The 19,119-nt window shown below is 49.7% G+C and overlaps 1 protein-coding gene across 7 annotated transcripts in view; it reads right to left on the bottom strand.

Annotated features, from left to right (window-relative positions):
- Positions 1 to 19,119, bottom strand: part of LRRC27 (leucine rich repeat containing 27) — a 39,838-nt gene that overhangs the window by 9,987 nt on the left and 10,732 nt on the right. For 4 of the 7 annotated variants that reach the window (XM_053584417.1, XM_053584415.1, XM_053584414.1 and 1 more), the window contains 6 exons: positions 18,314 to 18,372; positions 12,378 to 12,530; positions 9,586 to 9,958; positions 7,661 to 7,717; positions 6,964 to 7,113; positions 6,179 to 6,541 (listed from right to left, as the gene is read on the bottom strand). In XM_053584417.1, coding sequence (XP_053440392.1) covers positions 6,190 to 6,541; positions 6,964 to 7,113; positions 7,661 to 7,717; positions 9,586 to 9,958; positions 12,378 to 12,530; positions 18,314 to 18,372 — 1,144 coding nt within the window. In that variant the 3' untranslated portion in view covers positions 6,179 to 6,189. Of the gene's footprint in view, positions 1 to 4,199; positions 4,494 to 6,178; positions 6,542 to 6,963; positions 7,114 to 7,660; positions 7,718 to 9,585; positions 9,959 to 12,377; positions 12,531 to 18,313; positions 18,373 to 19,119 lie in introns of those variants that run through there. The other 3 variants (XM_053584420.1, XM_053584421.1, XM_053584419.1) reach the window with 3 other exon arrangements.

Below are 19,119 nucleotides of genomic sequence, written 5' to 3'. Positions count from 1 at the left end.
CCAAGGGACAGACCATTGCTGCACTGCAGCCCCCAGTGCAGAGCCAGAGAGCCACACCAACCCCTCCCTGACCCCAGAGGCCCTTGGTCCGGGCATGCACATGCTCATGTGCACAGTGCACTGGGGGGTCTGTGTGTTCTCAGGCTTGTCAGAACAAAGGTGTGAGGGCAGGGGACAGGCAGGAAGGATGCTCCCCACTACAGGGCTCCTGCAGGATTAAATCAGGGGAAGGACGTCTTGTGACTGTCTGTCTGCTGTCCCTCCTGAGTGGATCCCAGGGCTGGGGCTTTCTCTGTCTGCTCCATCAGGTCAGCTCTAAACATGCCTGGCCCTAGGAGACAGGAGGTGCCCCCACTTTCCCTGTGGGTGCAGGCTGCAGACGCTGGCTCTACTGACTCGCTTCCAGTCAGCACACGTCCAGCTAATTGATTCTTCCAAAGATTATTCCAGCAGAAAGCGAGTGCTGAGTCCAGTAGGAATTTTTTCTTTTAAAGTCAGACATTTAATTCTCTTCGTAAAAATAGTAAAAGCAGATCCTGTATTTGGAAAGAAGCCTAACAGCCATACTTTACTACCATAGTGGAGCATGGGGGACAACATGAGGGACCCAGAGCACAGCACGGGGGACCCACACAGAGCACAGGGGACAGCACGGGGGACCCAGAGCATAGCACGAAGGACCCAGAATACAGCACGGGGGACCCACAACAGAGCACGGGGACCCACACAGAGCACAGGGGACAGCACGGGGGACCCACAACAGAGCACAGGGGACTCAGAGCACAGCACAGGGGACCCACAACAGAGCATGGGGGACCCACAGCACATCATGGGGGACCCAGAGCAGAGCATGGGGGATGTGCTCAGACATGAGCTGAGCTGCCGGAAAAACCCACACAGCAGCACAGGGGAAATTCAGGTGATGCCATCTGGCGGCTTGGAATAGGCTTTCCACTGTGTTTCATGTGCCTGTATTACCTAGAACATGCGTTCAAGAATCACTGGCAAAACTACTGCCATAGAACAGCTCCATGATTAGCGAGCGGTGGACGCAGGGACCTGATGCCAGGGCCCTCCGCTGGGCAGCTCTCAGCAGCCACAGCCTTGCTGCCCCATCCGAAATGTGCACGGGTGTGACTGTGTGGTTGCAGCGGCTGAGGTTCAGGCAGGGCAACTGGGTGCAGAACCTCTGAGGGTCCCACAGTGCCCCTGGCTCACGGGGGCTCCAATGGAGCAGCCACGAGCCACACGTGGGACTGTCGTGCCCTCTTGTGTCCTGCCCAGCATCCCGACCCCACAGCCACACACACCCTTCACATTCCCCCACCACGCATCTACAAGTTCTGAGTTTCATTTCTCAACACTCACCTCCAGCACAATGCTGAAATACCAGAATACACATCTTCGAACAGAAATGCCTGCCTGCATGTGTACCCCAGGTGTACAAGGACCAGCGTGTCCTCACCTGGACCAATGTTCTCCCCACAGCGACACTGGCAGCCGCCCTGTGACCTCCAGCACTCTGTCCACACCTGATCCTCCTGCTGACTTGGCAGCGGCTGGTTGCATGACACCCATACAGCACCCCTGGAGCAGGCCGAGCATGTCCATGTATCACAGCCACCTGGACATTCTCTTCTGTGAACCGTCTGCCATCCACTGTGTATCTACGGCCACCTGGACGTTCTCTTCTGTGAACCGTCTGCCACCCACTGTGTATCTACGGCCACCTGGACATTCTCTTCTGTGAACCGTCTGCCACCCACTGTGTATCTACGGCCACCTGGACGTTCTCTTCTGTGAACCGTCTGCCACCCACTGTGTATCTACGGCCACCTGGACATTCTCTTCTGTGAACCGTCTGCCACCCACTGTGTATCTACGGCCACCTGGACATTCTCTTCTGTGAACCGTCTGCCACCCACTGTGTATCTATGGCCACCTGGACGTTCTCTTCTGTGAACCATCTGCCACCCATGGTGTATCTACGGCCACCTGGACGTTCTCTTCTGTGAACCGTCTGCTATCTTCCAAGTATCTACGGTCACCTGGATGTTTTTTTCTATGAACTGCCACATATTCTGCCCATTTTTCCTACTGGATTCTTTAAATTTTTAAAATAAATTTGCAGCTATTCTTCATTATTTGTTATCAACATTTTGGCACAAATGTGTTCCCCGGCTTTGGCTATAGCATTTTGAGCCATAAAAATAGTTTGCTTGGGCGGCACCTGTGGCTGTTGGTAAGGCGCCAGCCCCATATACCGAGGGTGGTGGGTTCAAGCCCAGCCCCGGCCAAACTGCAACCAAAAAATAGCTGGGCGTTGTGGCGGGCGCCTGTAGTCCCAGCTACTCGGGAAGCTGAGGCAAGAGAATCGCTTAAGCCCAGGAGTTGGAGGTTGCTGTGAGCTGTGTGAGGCCACGGCACTCTACAGAGGGCCATAAAATGAGATTCTGTCTCTACAAAAAAAAAAAAGTTTGCTCATCTCTGGGGCTGGACAGACCCAGGTAGGGGCAGCAGCAGAACCGCAGGGAGCACACACAGTGGCTGGCTGGGGCCTGCCCACTGGCCTCTGGTTCCTGTCCCTGCAGCTGCTGCTGCTGCTGCGTCCACCTTCCTGCCAGTGTGTGCTACCATGCAAGGGCCGCCCCCGTCCGTCTCCACCCAGAACAGGCACTCAGGACTCAGTGGCTGAACTTGTCAATCTCATGATAGGTAGGTGAGTGTTTAAAAACATGTATCTTTTCTAAGAAACAGCACAACCAGGAGGTTCACTCATTGTGACACCATGCTTCCCTCCCTCTCCACAAAGCCAGCAAGCTGGGGTATGTTCTTCTAGACCAATAAAGAGTTTTTGTGCATTGTTCTACCATCTGCGTTGTTTAAACGTACAATCAGTTCTTCAAGATATTTTCAGGTTGGCAGATGTCGTACGTAACTCATCCTTTTTGATGACCACATAAGTAATTCATAGTTTGGAGGTGGCAATTTATTTAGCTATCTTTGTGTGCTGACAATGAAATCATTGCTTTTTTTTTTTTTCCTATAACAAAGCATAGAAAGCATTCTTAATATTGTTTAATTGTGTAAGTACTTTTATTCTTAGAAGTGGTAAGATACATATTCTTATTTTGTGTATAAGGAATATTAGAAAAAAGATGCTAGCAAAAGTGAAAACTCAGCATGGTATGATGTGTAATGTTAAAGGAATGGACTACATCTGTGTCACCAGCAACCTCCAGGCAAAACCACGCACACTGGACAGGGTCAGACAGCAGCCTGCATGAGGGCTGGAGCTGACAGGGTAGAATTTAAGCATATCTTTCTTTTTTCTTTTCCTTTTTTTTTTTTTTTTTTTGAGACAGTCTCTCACTCTGTCACCCTTGGTAGAGTGCCATGTGTCACAGCTCAAACTCCTGGGCTTAAGCGATTCTCTTACCTCAGCCTCCCAAGCAGTTGGGACTATAGGCGCCTGCCATAATGCCTGGCTGTATTTTTGTTGCAGTTGTCATTGTTATTTAGCTGGCCTGGACCAGGTTCGAACCCGCCAACCTGGGTGTATGTGGCCGGGCACCCTACCCGCCAAGCATATCTTTCTTAAAAGTGAGGTGATCTGATACCATCTTACCACCACAGGAAAAGTGAAGGCTCAAGGAGCCAGCCTGGTGCTGAGGCCCTGGCTTACCTCTCAGAGAACAAATTTATGTTTCCTGACAATAGCTTCTTCAGTCAGACCTGCTTATGACCTGTCTGCAGGGAGGGACACAGGCTGGGGCTGGAGGTGGCACTGCCACCACAGTGTCTGTGGGCCAGGGGTGGGAGACCCCAGCAGCAAGGCTGACTATTCTTGGTGCAGAGAGGACAGCCTGGAATGTCCTGCAGGGAGAGCAGCAGGCCCCTGGTGGCCCCCACCCCTCCATGCCCCCTACCCTGTGCCTAGCTGGACTCAGATCCCCCTATGGTTTGGGGAAAAAGAGAAGAGGATACTGCACTCAGAGCACCTTGTGCCACACAGAATGAGAGCCACAGCCTGTCTCAGGGACATGGCCACCAAGGCCACCATTCTTGGCCTCCCTGGGACTGTCCTCCTATCACAGCCTTTATTCTTCAAGCTCTTCCCTTAACCCCTCTGCTCCTTCCCTTTTTGAGGACCTAATTCCTCAGACTAAAAGCACAGTGAACTGAGAGGTGAACTCCAAAGGCCAGGCCCAAAGTGCCACCCCTAGCGGGTGTAGGCCTGGAGCAGGTGAACCCCTCCCCAGGCCTCGCTGTCCTCTGAGGACAAGTATGGTGCCTGTCCATCCCACGGGATGGCACAGACACAGTGGAAAGGTGAGGGGCCAGAGCCAGGTCACCCCCCGTCCCCAGGTAGCCCCAGCCCCACAGTGCACCATACCACAATCTTCTGAGGCGGCAGGCGTTGATTGAGCGCTCCTGTGTGCTTCTTCATCACCTGGGCCTGCTCCTGCCACTCCCGCTGCACTCTGCAGTCTCTGGGGAGACATGTCACAGGCAATATCAAAAACTCCAGCAGCTTCAAGTAAAGGCCACCAGCACGTCTACCTGTGTCTTATAGCTTCTCCTGGGGGGACGCTGGGACGTTGGGTGAGACCAGAGACACAGCAATCTCCTCCCCATGAATTGTGAGCATAGCTAGGACCATTGGGAGCCATTATGCCTCTGCACGTACTGGTGCTGCCAATAGCCTGGCCCCAGACACAGCGCCCAAGGGAAAGGCTCCAGGACCCTCCTGTAGCTGCCCCTGCTGGTGCCGACACTTAAGTCTGGGGGATGCTTGGCCGCTGGGCACGTACGTGTCCATGTAAGGGTTGTCTGCAGAGGGTCTGAAAGGCTGTCCCTGACAGGTCCACTTCTCTCTGGGCAGTCGCTGATCCCAGTGGCTGGGAGTGCCCGCAGCAGCGTCTCAGGTCTGTGGTCTGAGGCAGGGCAGGGCCACTTGCCATCATCCCCTCATGCTGCAGTGTAGCCCCTGGCCCGCCCTGTCCTCTTGTCCCCTCTTCCCAGAAGATGGCTCCGCCACTGGTCCGGACCCCTGGGCATCCCCAGACACTTCATTCTCTGAGCTCTGCTCTCCTCTCCATGGCAGCTCGGCCCTCCTGGGTGGCACCTGCTGCTTCTGTCCCCCACTGAGTCAGTGCTGTGAGGGTCAGAGGCTTCCAGAGCTGCCTATATCCTGCCTGGGCTCCAGCCTAGAGGCACGGGCACTCTCAGTAGCCTCCCTCCCCAAGGCTATACCCTGTCCACCCACCTGGATGGGTCTGGGATACCCAGCCCTGGCTGAGCCGGCCCCCCTACATGCTCCACTGGACACTGGCTGTGTCAGCCTCACCATGCTCCTGGATGAGGGCTCCACTGAGTGCTACCTCCATGGCAGGCCCCAGGAAGCACAAGGGTGACACTGCTAACTGGGGACAGGAAGATGGGCCTGGAGTCTAGACCCTCACAGCAGGCCCAAACTGCTCACTGAGGCGGCTGACTCGAGGCAGGAAATAAAGGAGGCAGGGTCTACCTGCCATTGTACTCAGCGTTTTCAACACAGACAGTAACCATGTCCAGGCTGTCTGACACCTGGGTGGGAGCACTGTGGGGACTTCTGAGGGTCTGGGGCAGGGATAGCATGAAGGGCCTGGCTGCACATCCCCAATCATGAGACCGATGAGGGAATGGGACTCACAGGAGAATGAGGGCAGAGTGGGTGGCGAGGGTGGAAAGTGCTCATCTGGAGGGGGTGGATCAGAGCGGTCAGCTGGTTTCAGAAAGTAGCACAGGAATGGACAGAAACGAGGGAGAAGGGACCATCTGCCAGAGGGAGGGCCCAGTCCTATACAGTTGCCCTGTGGGACGCTCTGCACATACTGCGGCAGCTCAGGAAAGCCTTGCAGGGGCTCCCTGGGCCCTGGCAGCTGTGGCCTGTGACCAGGTGACCATGTCCTAGAGGGTCGGCCTCCCAGTGCAGCCCATGAGCAGTTAGGGGGCCTCTTCCCTGCGCGTCAAGAGGAAACACAGGCTTAACATCACCCACCTTTTTAAAGAAGGAAGGACAACTAACTACGAGGTCGACCTGGGCGTCAGTGAGCCCAGGAGCCTCTCAGAGCCTGTGCATGGCACAGTCTGCACCAAAAGCGCCTGAGAAAACAGACGGCACACTCAGGACGGCTTCAGGAGGGTTTATTCACAGAGGGAGGGGGCAGGTGAACCACAGAGACAGTGTAGGAGCCCTGGGCTGGTCATGGCCGGGCTGTAGCTGCCCCCTGGCACTTGGAACAGACCAGGGAAGGACGGATTGCCAGAACCCAGAAGCGGGGAGAAACTGGACTCGGTCAGTGCCAGGCAGCTCTCAGAGAGGTCGGGGACAGAAAGACTCGGTTCTCGCTCTCCCCCTCCTCCCAGGACTCTTGCGGGGGGCCCCCATTGGCCGAACCCAACTACTAGGTGAGGGGTACGGGGGCACTGTGGACGTGGTCCATGTTGGCCGGCCTTCTGAGGCCCAGAGCGGGGTGGAGCCAGGTGATCAGTGGAGCTGGAGGACAGAGAAGACACTGAGGATAGGCCTCCAGCCATCGAGCCAACCAGTACATCCCCAATGAGGTGGGGATGCTAGTGGGAGGTCACTGATGGACCCTGTTATTTCTAAAGAGAGCTCCTTAGGGAGATCTGTAGACCGAGCGGGGATGTGAGGAGGGAAGTACTGAGGCAAAGGAAGAAATTGGAGAGCACAGGACAGAAGGCAGGGAAGTGAGGAGGCCTGGGCAGACTGGCATGAAGAAGCTGCCGCCCGCGCCGACCCCATGGCAGCCTCAGTGGCTGTAGACAAGAATGGGATGGTCCCTCGCCCAAGAGCCATAGAGCAGAGGGCAAGTGCAGCTCGGCTTCTGAGGGAAGGGGACACAGACCCAGTGCCGGGAGAAGAGAGGAAGGAACAGCTTCTACCCCAAGACTCACCGCCGCCGCTGTTGCCCTGTCGGAGCCTGCTTCTCCCGGAGCTGCCCCAGGGTTGCCTTCCGGTTTTCCTCCAGTGTTCTTGCTTGAATCACCGTCTGGTATGATGATGAGAGATGAGGTAAGGTGTTCTTGAAGGAGGGGATCTTCCTTCTAAAATTACACCAGGTTTTTAGGAACATTTAACAAAACCCTGTGATGGTTAACTCTTATCTGTATGAGACACTATGTTCCCAAACACAGACTTAATATGTAATAGCTGGGCTTGTGGTTCAACTGCTCAGCAGACGAAATGGTGACTGCCAACTGCAGTCACCTGCAGAAATTCAAAGGGCTGATTTGGGTTAACTCTAGGAAACATATCGATGAATGGATAGTGCCCCAAATTGTCAAAGAGCCACGGTGTCAGGAAAACACCCCAGCAGCGGAGTGCTGGGTGGGCTGGTCTGACACGTTGTCCTGGTCTGGCCTGGACAGAGGCCAAAGGAGCAAGCTGGGGCCAGGAGCAGCCAGAGTTCAGGTACATGGGGCCAGACATCCCAGTGCCAGGGACAGGGGAGTCAGAGGGAGGGCACAGAAAGGACCGCAGAGATGTGCCTGGCTTCTGTAAGCATGATTAGCCCGGGAAAGCTGTTATGTCCCCCTCAGGGAAGCCAGGACACAGAGGACAGCCAGTGACCGAGGAATGCCCTCTTCTCACCTGTGCAAAGAGAACCGACAGGCACGCTCTGGTATTTCTCTCCATGAAAACTCCTGTCTGTTAAAACATCAAGGTGGAAACAGTGGCTCTGAACCATTCATGGTCTGACAATTAAGTTCATGAACTTGCCACCATGTGCTTACGTGGGTAGCACTGTGCAAACGGCTCAGCGAGTGCTCCTAACCCTGGTGTACCAGTGTCTCACAGCTGTGTACGTGTGGACGTGTGGTGGTGTCCTGCTGAGCAGCGATCGTTATTACACTTTTGTGTGCTGTCCTGACAATGTCAGAGCTTCAATTAGAGCAACAAACAAGCATTGAATTTCTTGTTAAACTCAAGCAAGAGTGGAAGTGAAATCACGGACATGTTAATCCAAGTTTATGGGGAGAATGCCATGAAGAAAACGCAGTGTACAGATAGACTAAATGATTTTCTGAGGGGAGAGAAAGTGTCACTGATGAAGAGAGGTCAGGGTGGTCAGTAACAAGTAGAACTGACAAAAACACCGTCAGTTTGAAAAAAATGCATCAAATTGTGAGTAAAAATCATCGGCCGACTGTGAAAAACATAGCAGACCAAGTTAAGCATTGATGGAGAAAGTTAGAAAATCTTAACTGAAAACCTTGGCCAGCAACTCATGGCTCTTGTGTCACAACAATGCACCAGCTCACCCAGCACTGTTTGAGAGGGAGTTTTTAGCCAAACAAATAACTGTATTGGAACACCCTCCCTACTCACCTGATCTGATCCCCAATGACTTTTTTCTTTACCTAAAGATAAAGCAAATATTGAAAGGAAGACATTTTGATGATATTCAGGACTTGAAGGGTAATATAGCAAAGGCTCTGGTGGCCATTCCAGAAAAAGAGTTCCAGAATTGCTTTGAAGGGGGGACTAGGCTCTGGTACAGCTCCCCAAGGGGAGAACTTCGAAGGTGACTACAGTGATATTAAGCAATGAAGTGTGCAGCACTTTTTCCAGGATGAGTTTGAAAACTTAATTGTCAGACCTCATATTCCAGAACACTAGGCGTTCTCACCCTGGCTTAGGAAACACAGCTGGAAGTCCTGCCCCTGCCAGCGGAGAGGGGCCTGCCCTGGTTAACAGCCTCACACCAGCAGCACGTCCTCACGGGCCACGTCCAAGTGCTCACACCAGGTGGCACGTCCCTGGAGGCCAGCCACTCATCGTCCGTGCTGAGGCTGAGCAGGTATCTGTAGTCCCACCCTTCCCACGTGTACTGAGAACGTCATAGCAGCCCCAGGCCTGAGGCCAAGCCGGGTGGGAGCTGCTCCAGGTGCGACCTATTAGTGATGTTCAAAGGTTCTTTTATTTTTAAAACGTGCAACTCTACAGAGGACCTGAGACAATGTGGTAAAGGCTTAACCCCTTTCCTGCAGAGGCTTCCCACCTGCCTTTAACATGCCCCCAGCCCAGCCTTTCCAGATGTATTGTGGAGGTAACAGGATGGTTTAGCACCAGACCACAGTGCCTCTGTTTACACTGTCTGCAGGGCAGAGCTCTGGAGGGCCTCAAACCACTGCGGGCGGCCACCAAGATTTCTCCATCGCAAGAGATGACTTCTGTGCCCTTGGATGTGGTAACGTCCCCTCTCAAACACACAATTCAGATTCACAAGCTGTGGCAGCTTGCTGCGCTCTCTGTATTTGTACAGACACACATACACGGGGCACAGCACTTGCCGCCCGTGAGCCGAGTGTTTCTTTCTCATAACTTCCTGTTGAGTCTTTTTCCCCCCGGCACCTGGGCAATTTTGACCACAAGCCCAGGGCTAGTATTCACTGACAGTGAAAGATGGCAGTGTGGGGAACATTTTAAAATTCAGATGCAATGTTTTAAAAGATAATCAAATTACCATAAATTTGCAAAGATCAAGAAAATACCCTTTTGCTTTTAAGTTTTACCTGGAAATGTGTCTTGGCTTCGGACGTTCTTTCTCACTGTTTAATGCTGCCGTGAGATTTGGTGGCAATTTAGCCGGCAGGAGCTGATTCTCAAGAACCTCGACTTTTTCATTTTCAACAATCTCCTGCCTGAGTTTCCAGAATCGCCTGATTTCCTCCTCGCTGGGCCAGTGCTCCGCTGAGTCCAACGACTTCCTCAGCTCACGTGGGTCCAGGTTATCCACAGGCGGAAGGAAGCTCAACTTGCCTTCCAACAGGGCCCCCTTCAGGTCCTGAGAGACAGCCGTTTTCCCCTTAAGCACATAGTCTTCAGGCAGTTGCAAGGCAGGATTTGGAAGGCCGCTTAGGAACGTCATTTTAACTGGTGGCATCTCTGGCAGAATGAAATGCCATTTTAGTAGCCAGCAGTCAACACCGCCCCTCAGAGACAGAGGAAAACGAGAGGACTGGGAGGCAGACCTACTCCACGGCAAGCCTCACAAACAGCCTGTTTATGAAACAGCCCCCCAGGTCCCCCAGGACGTGTCCACAGTGGCACAGAAGCAGAGCACCAGCCTCCACACACAGGCCTGCTGCTCTGGGACAGTGTCTCACATGTGGCATGAGACAGTCTTGCAGCATTTAATCTTCGTTTCTGCTTCCTCCAGATGCTGGAGTGTCCGGCCTGTGGCCAGCCGGCTGCGTGTGTAGATCTGAAGACTATTTCGCTTGTCTGCAGTGTTGGACATCAGAAAAGTATGCACGGACCTGTGCTCAGCTCAGCAGCTTGTTAGTGTCTGCAGACACACTGTGTGCCCCAGGACAACTCTTATTCTTCCAATGTGCAGCAGAAAAGAGAAAAGGGTGGCTACCCCTATTAGGACTTTTATTTCTCACTCATTTTTAGCCCACTATGCCTGCTTCTCTTGTTTGGGGATGCTTTTGTTGACTATTAAACACGGCATCTCTAGCTATAGGTTAACTATTAGAAAGGAAAACGTATTTACCTACTACCTATGGTGTCCGAAAGGGACACTCACTCACAGGCACCAGTGTGTACATGCAAATCCCCTGGGACCTCGGGACAGTGCCAATCAACCCATGAATTAGGCAGGGCCCGAGTTCGACAGGGTTCAGAGCTAGGCTCTGGTGGCACCTGGGCTGTGCCCCATCTCACTCCCCAAGGCCTCTTCTGGTGCCCAGAAGAGCACCTGGCTCTTAAATCCTTGTTTCAGGAGCTGCCTCTGAGGATCAAGGAAGAGACATGACAGATACGGCCAACATGGCACAGCCCTGCACCCTGGGGCCACCGGCCATGGACCAAGGGCAAGACTGAGCACACTGTTACTGCTCACGTTGGCCAGCTTACATGGGGACACAATGCCGCCCACATTCTCTCTCTCTCTCTAGGCCATTTCAGTGCTTTGCTCTGCCTACAGCTAACACGCCTCTCCTTAGGGCACCCAGTACCCAAGAGTCAGTCCCTGGAGAATCTTCTCAAAGGCATTCATGGAAAAACCAAACCATACTAAAGTAAAACAAAACACGAAAGCAGAAAAGATAAAGCCACTAGTTTCAGTTTACAAAAGGGACCAGCAAACTGAAAAAAGGATGCTTCTCTCTATTCCTCTGTAGCCAAAAAGTAATTAATCTTCTTTCCCTGGACTCCTCCCCTTGATTAAAACCCTGAGGGGATGTTACAGCAACCATTGGTGGGAGGCTTGGGTACCAGATGTAAAGACCAGAGACCCGTGGACACACGGGCGTGCTCTCCCCGGGTGGCTCCAGGGCACCTAGACCTGCACAGCTTCAGTGCACAATGGAAGGCCTGTTAGACCCTTGTTAGAAACGCTTCTACAAAAAAGCTAATGAAGGAGAGAGGTCAACTAGTGACTCTAGATCAGGTGTCCTCCAACTGCGGCCCCTTCATGAAGCAGTGTGAATTGTATTTGTTCCTGTTTTGTTTTTTACTTCAAAATAAGATATGTGCAGTGTGCATAAGAATTTGTTCATATATTTTTTTTTAAACTATAGTCCGGCCCTCCAACAGTCTCAGGGACAGTGAATTTGACCCCCTGTTTAAAAAGTTTGAGGACGCCTGCTCTAGATCATTGAAAGCTATTTCTAAATGTACTTTAGTACAAGTACACTATTGTAAAGACCTGATTATTCACATATATTAACCGTATCCCACACATTACTGTCTTGGCTAAGGGTTCCAAACATACAAATTTTTCTTAAGAATAGAAAATATGTCTTAATTAGTGGAATTCTGAAATCCTGAACTTAATATTTCAGAATATTTAATTCCTTGGTGAGCACTTATCTCAATTTTACTTTGTTTTCTCTGAGTGTAACCACGATGCCTACCCAAGATCAGAACATATCACGAGCATTTGGAAACATCTCCTTGGTCAGTGTGCTGAAAACATGGACTCAGTGAGTGACCACCAAAAAGGTGATTGGACAAAAAAGCAGTCTTTATGCTAATTTCTTGTACTTAGCTAAGAATAAGAGACATTTCACTGTACTTATTTTCAAATAGTTGTCTAATTGAACACTGAAAATTCCTGAAGCCTGCTGTGTCCTGGAGGTAGTGACAGCTTCCTGTGCCCATGAGCCAGCCCCACAACCCACTCCGGGGCTGCCTGCGGAGCACTGAGACGTTACCTGGGAGCACAGAACCAAGGGGAAGGGACAGAAATGGCAACAGTGTAGCAAAGGACACGACTTCACTCAAGAGAAGACAGGCTGAATTTTAACACACTCTGACATGAGTTTTAATGAAGTTTGAGTAGATAGCTTGTACAAACCTTGCGAGGCGGGGTCTCTGGGGAGGGAGCGCTCCACTGCACAGATGCGCAGGAAGGTCTGGATGGCGGCCAGACCCTTCAGCACTATGACTTGTGGAGGGAACTCCAGAGGACAGTGTCTCAAATTCAGAGCTTTGAGCGTAGTTACGCTCCCTGCCACGGAGAAGAAAAGCTGTCAGCATTTCACACACCGTTCTAGGGAACAAAAGTAAGACAAGACAGTAACTTCTCAAATTTTAAAAGTAGATTCTATTCAGCACTTGGGATAAAATGATATATTGGACACCTGAGATTTGCTTTAACACAACTCTGCAGAGGAGATATTCTGCAATGGATTTATATTAATGAGTCAATAAAACAAAACAAACAGAAGCAGCAACAATGACCACCACTTGACATTTAGAATACAAAGTTGCTATGTTATCGAAGATTTCCATTTTCTACATAAAAACTTCAAGAACTAAAAAGAAAACGAAGATGTGCCTTTACTTGGGAAGTAAGCTGCCGCTTACTGTCACTGCAGGCACGGATGTCTGGTTTAGCAGACAGAGACTTCAAAGTATGTTCAAAGCCATTTAAATGTTCAATGAAATGAAGAAAACCATGTTTAAATAATTAGGGGAAAACATAATAAAATGATTCAACAACTATGAGATGTCCATAAAAATTGAAATTATATAAAAGTACCAAACAGCACTTCCAGAGTTGAAAACTCCAATAACTGAAATGAAAAATTCACTGAAGGGACCCAACAGCAGATATGAGATGGGAGAAAAAACAATTAACGAACTAGAAGATGGAGTGATAAAAATTATTCGACCTGACGATCAGAAGGAAAAGTAGATTACATAAACTACCACTGCGGGACTCCAATCAGATTATGGGGCAAAAGATCTCACTCCAGAGAGGTCCTACCCACACCCTGGAGGGAGGAGGTTGCACAGGGGAAGGAAGCGTCTGAGCAGATGGGCCTTGCTGGTATGGGTCACAGCTTTCTGTCCAGTTTCTACATGGCTGTTGATGCTTCAGTCACACCTATTCAAGGATGTCCCCACAGAAGGCCCAAGAGAATGGGGCTCTGAGGCTTTCAGGGAGTGTGCAGGAACTCTCTCATGCTGGGGGGTGGGTGGTGCACCTCCACTCCACAGGAACAGAGGCTCCTGAGCTTGGGTCCCTCCCAGACCATACACTAGGCATCTTTTCATTCATGTCCTCTAAAATACCCTTGTAACGAACTGGTAAAGGGTTTCCCTGAATTCTGTGAGTCACTCTAGAAAATTAATCCAAAGAAGGGGTGGTGGGAATCCCTACTTGAAGTGACATTTGTGACTGGCGAGAAGGAGGGGCGGTCTTGTGAGACTGAGCCTCAACCTGTGGGATCTAACACTCGCTTTGGGCAGATGTCAGCACTGACTTGGGACACCCTGCTGGCATCTGCTGCAGACCCGGCTGCCTGCTGGTATGTAGGGGTCCCTACATGGCTGGCCACAGACGTGTCTGTCAATTGCTTGTATGAGAGCAGAGAAGCAGTTCTAGTTTACGCACTTGTAGAAATACCAAAGGAAATTCTTCAGTCTGAACTTAAACGATACAAATGGAAATCTGTATCTTCAGGAAAGAATGTAGAGCACCAGGAATGCTAAATATTCAAGAAACGTCATGACTACTTAAAGCAAAACGTGTAACATTGCAGAGTGCGTTTATAACACACGTCGTCATGACACCTAAGACAGGAGCTCACAAAGGAGTGGCTGTACGCGGTCACAAGACAGTTCCATTCTGTATGACGTGTCACAACACTGACAGCAGTTACATACTAACACTACAGACGGATACAGTGGAACCTCTGCAAGGTGACACCCAAACAACTGTGACAAGCTGGTCAACATACGGAGGTGGGCGGCACGAGGAACCAGGCCTTGCTGTAGTGATACGTGCCATGTACTTCACTTTCACGTGCAACTTTTATTTAGAAATATCATACGAAATCACTACGATCAAAACACAGTAAAATCGTATGTTCAGTAGCATACAAAGTCCATTTGATGTTTACAAAATCATTTGCTCTTTTCTCATGGTTTAATCATTCTTTCTGAAAAAAAGACTCAGTCTTGGTCTGTCTCTTATTCTCCTTACAAACGTAGTAAGAGAGCCCCCTGGACGCCGCCACACCACTCGGTACACCAGGGCGCTTTCCCTCAGCAGGCGACTCCCGTACATGACCAGGAACCTGGCCCCCTTCCTGTGGGGTCTCCGCAGTGTCTGTGGCTCCCCACCTTGCTTCCTCCGCCTCATCAGCTGCGTCACGCACTTCCACCTGGTCTGTACTTCGGTCAGTGTGGCTCAGGTTCACTGCAGGTCACCACCCCATCCATTGTAATGAAACCTTCCAAGTCTGCTCCTGTGAAATCTGCCCTGGGAGACGGACTGTCTGGTGGGGTCAAAACATCCTACTCTCAGGTTGTGACAAATCCAACTTTCTTGAAACACTTCTGCATCGTTTCTGGCTGAACTTTACTCCAAGCAGCACTGACCCAGAGGACAGTGTCCAGAGTGTTAACTGATACAGCAGGCGAGGTCGCCCCCACAGGGGGACCACAGGTTGGTGTTTCAGTGATGACCCACTCCAGGAGCTGGGCTCGGTCATGCACTTTAAATGTTTTGATGGTGACTTGGTCAAGAGGTTGGATATTTGAGGTCATGTTTGGAGGTGGGAATTTCAATGTCACATTTGTGAGATAACTCACCTGTGGGTGGCCAGGACAGCTGTCTACTGTCAGTGGAGCAGACCCTTTCTTCTTCACTTCTCCGTTGTTGCCCCTCACCCACTCCCCAGACAGGGCCCCAGCCATCCATGTGCATCTGTCTGATCTCCAAGTGACAGGGAGGTCCTGAATGCAAGTGGCTTTGCTGATGCATCAGTCACCAAGGGCTTTAGTTTCCCTCTGGTTGAGCCAGAGGGAGCAGAATGTAAAATGTTTTTTGGAAAGTTTTCTGCTTTTATGTTGTCACCCTTCATATCAAATCTCTTGAAAAAGAAGAGTCTAAATTTGTGAGTGTTAAAGATGTCGTCACCTTTGAAGCTTCTGGTGAAGTCCAGGAACTTTCTAGTGAACTCTTCACAACTCCTCCTAGACCACTGGTTCTCAACCTTCCTAATGCCGCGGACCTTTAATACAGTTCCTGTGGGTCATGACCCACAGGTTGAGAGCCGCTGTCCTAGACCTTCATTGGACCCATCACACACGACTTTCTGGGAGATTGTGTGCCACCTGGAAATATGTCACCCCGAATTTCTGAGCAAATCTTTTAGCAGCTTCTTAGATCACTGGCGAGAGATTTAGGTGTTACCTGCCCTCATTGGTGTGAACCAGCTTCCTGTGGCTTCACTGACTTCATCGAGGGAGGTTTTCCTCTTTTTCCACTATAGGTCTCTACTTTCACCATGAATCTCTCCAAATTCCCATGTTTACATTTTTGAATGTTGCTAACTGTGGTCTCTCTAACACCAAAATGTTCTACTGTCTTTCTTTGGCTACTGTTTTCCAGAAAATGTAGATAAATGTTTTCCTTCAATGTCAGCTCTGTGAGTTCTTTCCTTTGGGCCACCACGTCTCCATTAACTGTAAAATTTTTCAATAATTATAGGATGTACCCACAATTTAGACCAGTCCTTCATGTTGAGAAAATCTTCCACAACACATGGTAAACAACAGGACTAATCCAACAAGTGGTAATGACAAAACATGAAAAAAGAATTTACACTAAAAAAAAAAAATACCACTAAGGGGCTAAGCCTACACCTTCTGTTCCTTGGTGCAGAGTGGACTCAACTGGTCAATAATAGTGTGTGTCACAGTCCAAGTGGCCAAGATGCAACTTACAGAGCTGGTGGGTACAGAGAGGTCAGTCAGCCTTCCACTAAGTACGCCTGGGGCATGGCTGGTCTATGAAAACTGGGTCAACTTGAAGAGGTCAACGTGGGGAGATGGTCAGCTCTGGAGGGTCCACTGCATCATAATCCCTAGAACTACCGTTAAACTATTAAAGGAATTCAAGAATTATAGCTCAACAGTCAGTAAATAAATTAAAATGAAAGCCTCAGTAAGACCCAGCTGGTGCAAAGTTAACCGGGAAGTGGAAACAGAGAAACAAAAAAAGCAAATGAGACAAAACAGAACACAAAAAGTAAAATGATAGCCCTAAACCCGTCTACATCAATGATCATATTAAATTCAGTAAATGCTCCATTTAAAAGATCGTCAGACTGGATAAAAAGCAAAACCAAATTGTGTATTGCCTACAGTGTACTGTAAATACATTTATATACAGCTTGAACACAGACAGGCTGGAAGTAAAACCACAGAGAATCACAGGACACAGCGGACAGTGAGCATGCAGGCTAGAACGGCTGCACCTACACCGCAGAGGCTCAGTGAACACGGGACAAAGTGCTCAACAGTGTCAGCCACCAGGAAACACACAGTGAGGCCAGAACACACCAACGAGAACAAGAAATTAAAGGAACGACAACATGGAGTGTGGGCGAGGACATGGAGCAACTGGGACTCCAAACATCACTGGTGGGGACAGCACAGCCCCTCTGAACAGAGTCTGCAACTTCTCACCAACTACATTCACTGATGACATGCAACTCTGCTCCTAGATATTAACCCAAGAGCAATAAAAACACGTTCACAAAACACTTGTACATAATGTTCACAGCAGTTTTGTGATGCAAAGCAGAAATAATACAGATGGTCAAGAGGAGACTGGGATAAAGAAAAACAAATGTGGAACATTCACTGTAAATCTGCACTTAGTGACAAAAAGGAACAGTCTGCTGATGCAGGCAACAGCGTGGATCAATCTTGAGACTTTACACTGAGGAACAGATGTCCAAAAGTGAGCACATACGACACAATTCAATTCACACCAACTTCTAAAATGGGCAAAACTCATCGGCAGTAAAAAAAAAATCAGAACAGTGTTTGCATCTGAGGGTTGGTGGGTGGGGCTGACTCAAGGCACAAGCTCTTCCCAGGGCGAGGGGGGGTGTTCCAGCGACTAGAGGCTGGGGCACACAGCGTGTGCATTTATTGTAATGAAATCCTAAGCAAACAGCATTTATTAGAACTCAGCAGCAGAAGGATAATGGGGAGATCTCTAATTGTTGGTAAATCAGCAACACATTCCTACACATTCCACAGTTTGTGTGCATTAGAAAACATTTTGAGCTGAATGATAAAAACATAAAACATGAGGGGCACAGGTAAAGTTGTGCTCAGTAGGAAATTATGGTTGTAAATACATTTATCAAAAAGGATGATTTAAAATCCATGATTCAAGCTTCCAACTCAATAAGCTAGAAAAAAATAGCAAATCAAACCTTACAAAAACATGGAAGAGCAGAAACCTATGAGACGAAGCGGAGGCATAATGGGCAAAATTATCTTCCTCCTTTGTATTTTTACTTTCTTTTCTCTCCTTCTTTACTACTAAGAAAAATGCATGAACCACAGCTACACATGTTCACACAGATAAACCTCAAAATCATAGAGCTGAACACAAACGGAAACCACCAAGAACACCTATGGTATGATTTAATTTACTAAAGCTCAGAAGGAGAGCACTTTAAACAATGTATTGTTTGGGGATGTCTAAGTGTGGAGCTTGCACAGCAGGGCCAGCCAGGGGCACAGGCACAGCAGCGTGCTGGGGGACGAGGCGCCCCCTGTCAACACCCACAGCACTGACGTCCCACACCTGAGTGCGTGTCAGATTCTGACAGCTCTGAGAGCTGTGCTGCCTTAGACTCCCAGAGTCAGAGCAGAGAAGGCTTTACCCATCCCTTGGCTCACTCTCCCGTGTTATGCCTGATACTTCAAATGGCAGCATTTTAAAATCATCTTTTGTTTTATTGTTTTAACACTTACCCAGCTCCACAGGTAACAATTTGATGGGGTTTCTTTCCAAAAGCAAAGCTTTCAGATGCCTTTAAAACAAAACAAAAAATTTAAAAAACATAAAATTGAATTAACATCCCCAAAACACACCATCAGAATTCTTTATCCTTCCTCCTCCGGGGGAAAATGCAATACAGACTCATACCCTGACACGCACACGGCCTGTTGTTGCCATCAGCAAACATGGCTGTATGCCTTGGGGTCCAGGCGCCTCCCTCGGCCTCAGCACTACCAGCGTCTGGGACCAGGCTGTTCTCATTTGTGCAGCTTCTTGTGCAGTGCAGGGCAGCTGGCAGCACCTCCTGCCTCTCCCCACTAGACGCCACTGATACCCATGTCCCAGATGAAACAACCAACCACAGGCCTCCCCAGACACTGCCAATGGTCTCCTAGGGGCAGACTCACCCCCAGCTGAGAAGCCTACTCTGGGCTTTCACTTCTGGTGACAACCTCGCTGCATCTAAGTGTTTCCTAAGGCGTGTGGTGAGGAATCCTGGTGTCTTAAAATGGGCACAAATCTGGGAGACAGTTTTTGCACAGGGTGCCCACCCTGCCCAGGGACGGATCATCCACACGAAGGCCTTTGGTGTCTCAACTTGGGGGTGTGAAACCAGGAGGCCCTCCTTTCACTTAACATCCTACTACACATCTGTGTATAGGCACGAGGACAGAAAGGGCAGGTAAAGGCACCCAACAGCAATGGATTAATTGAATAATGGAAAATCAATATTTCAAATCAAACTCTTAACCTCTATCTTTTGTTCCACTATACTTTT

This window comes from Nycticebus coucang, chromosome 3 (assembly GCF_027406575.1).
Source record: "Nycticebus coucang isolate mNycCou1 chromosome 3, mNycCou1.pri, whole genome shotgun sequence".
Lineage (NCBI taxonomy): Eukaryota > Metazoa > Chordata > Mammalia > Primates > Lorisidae > Nycticebus > Nycticebus coucang.
The sequence above is the reverse complement of the archived record's forward strand: the minus strand, read 5'-3'. Positions and strand labels throughout refer to the sequence as shown.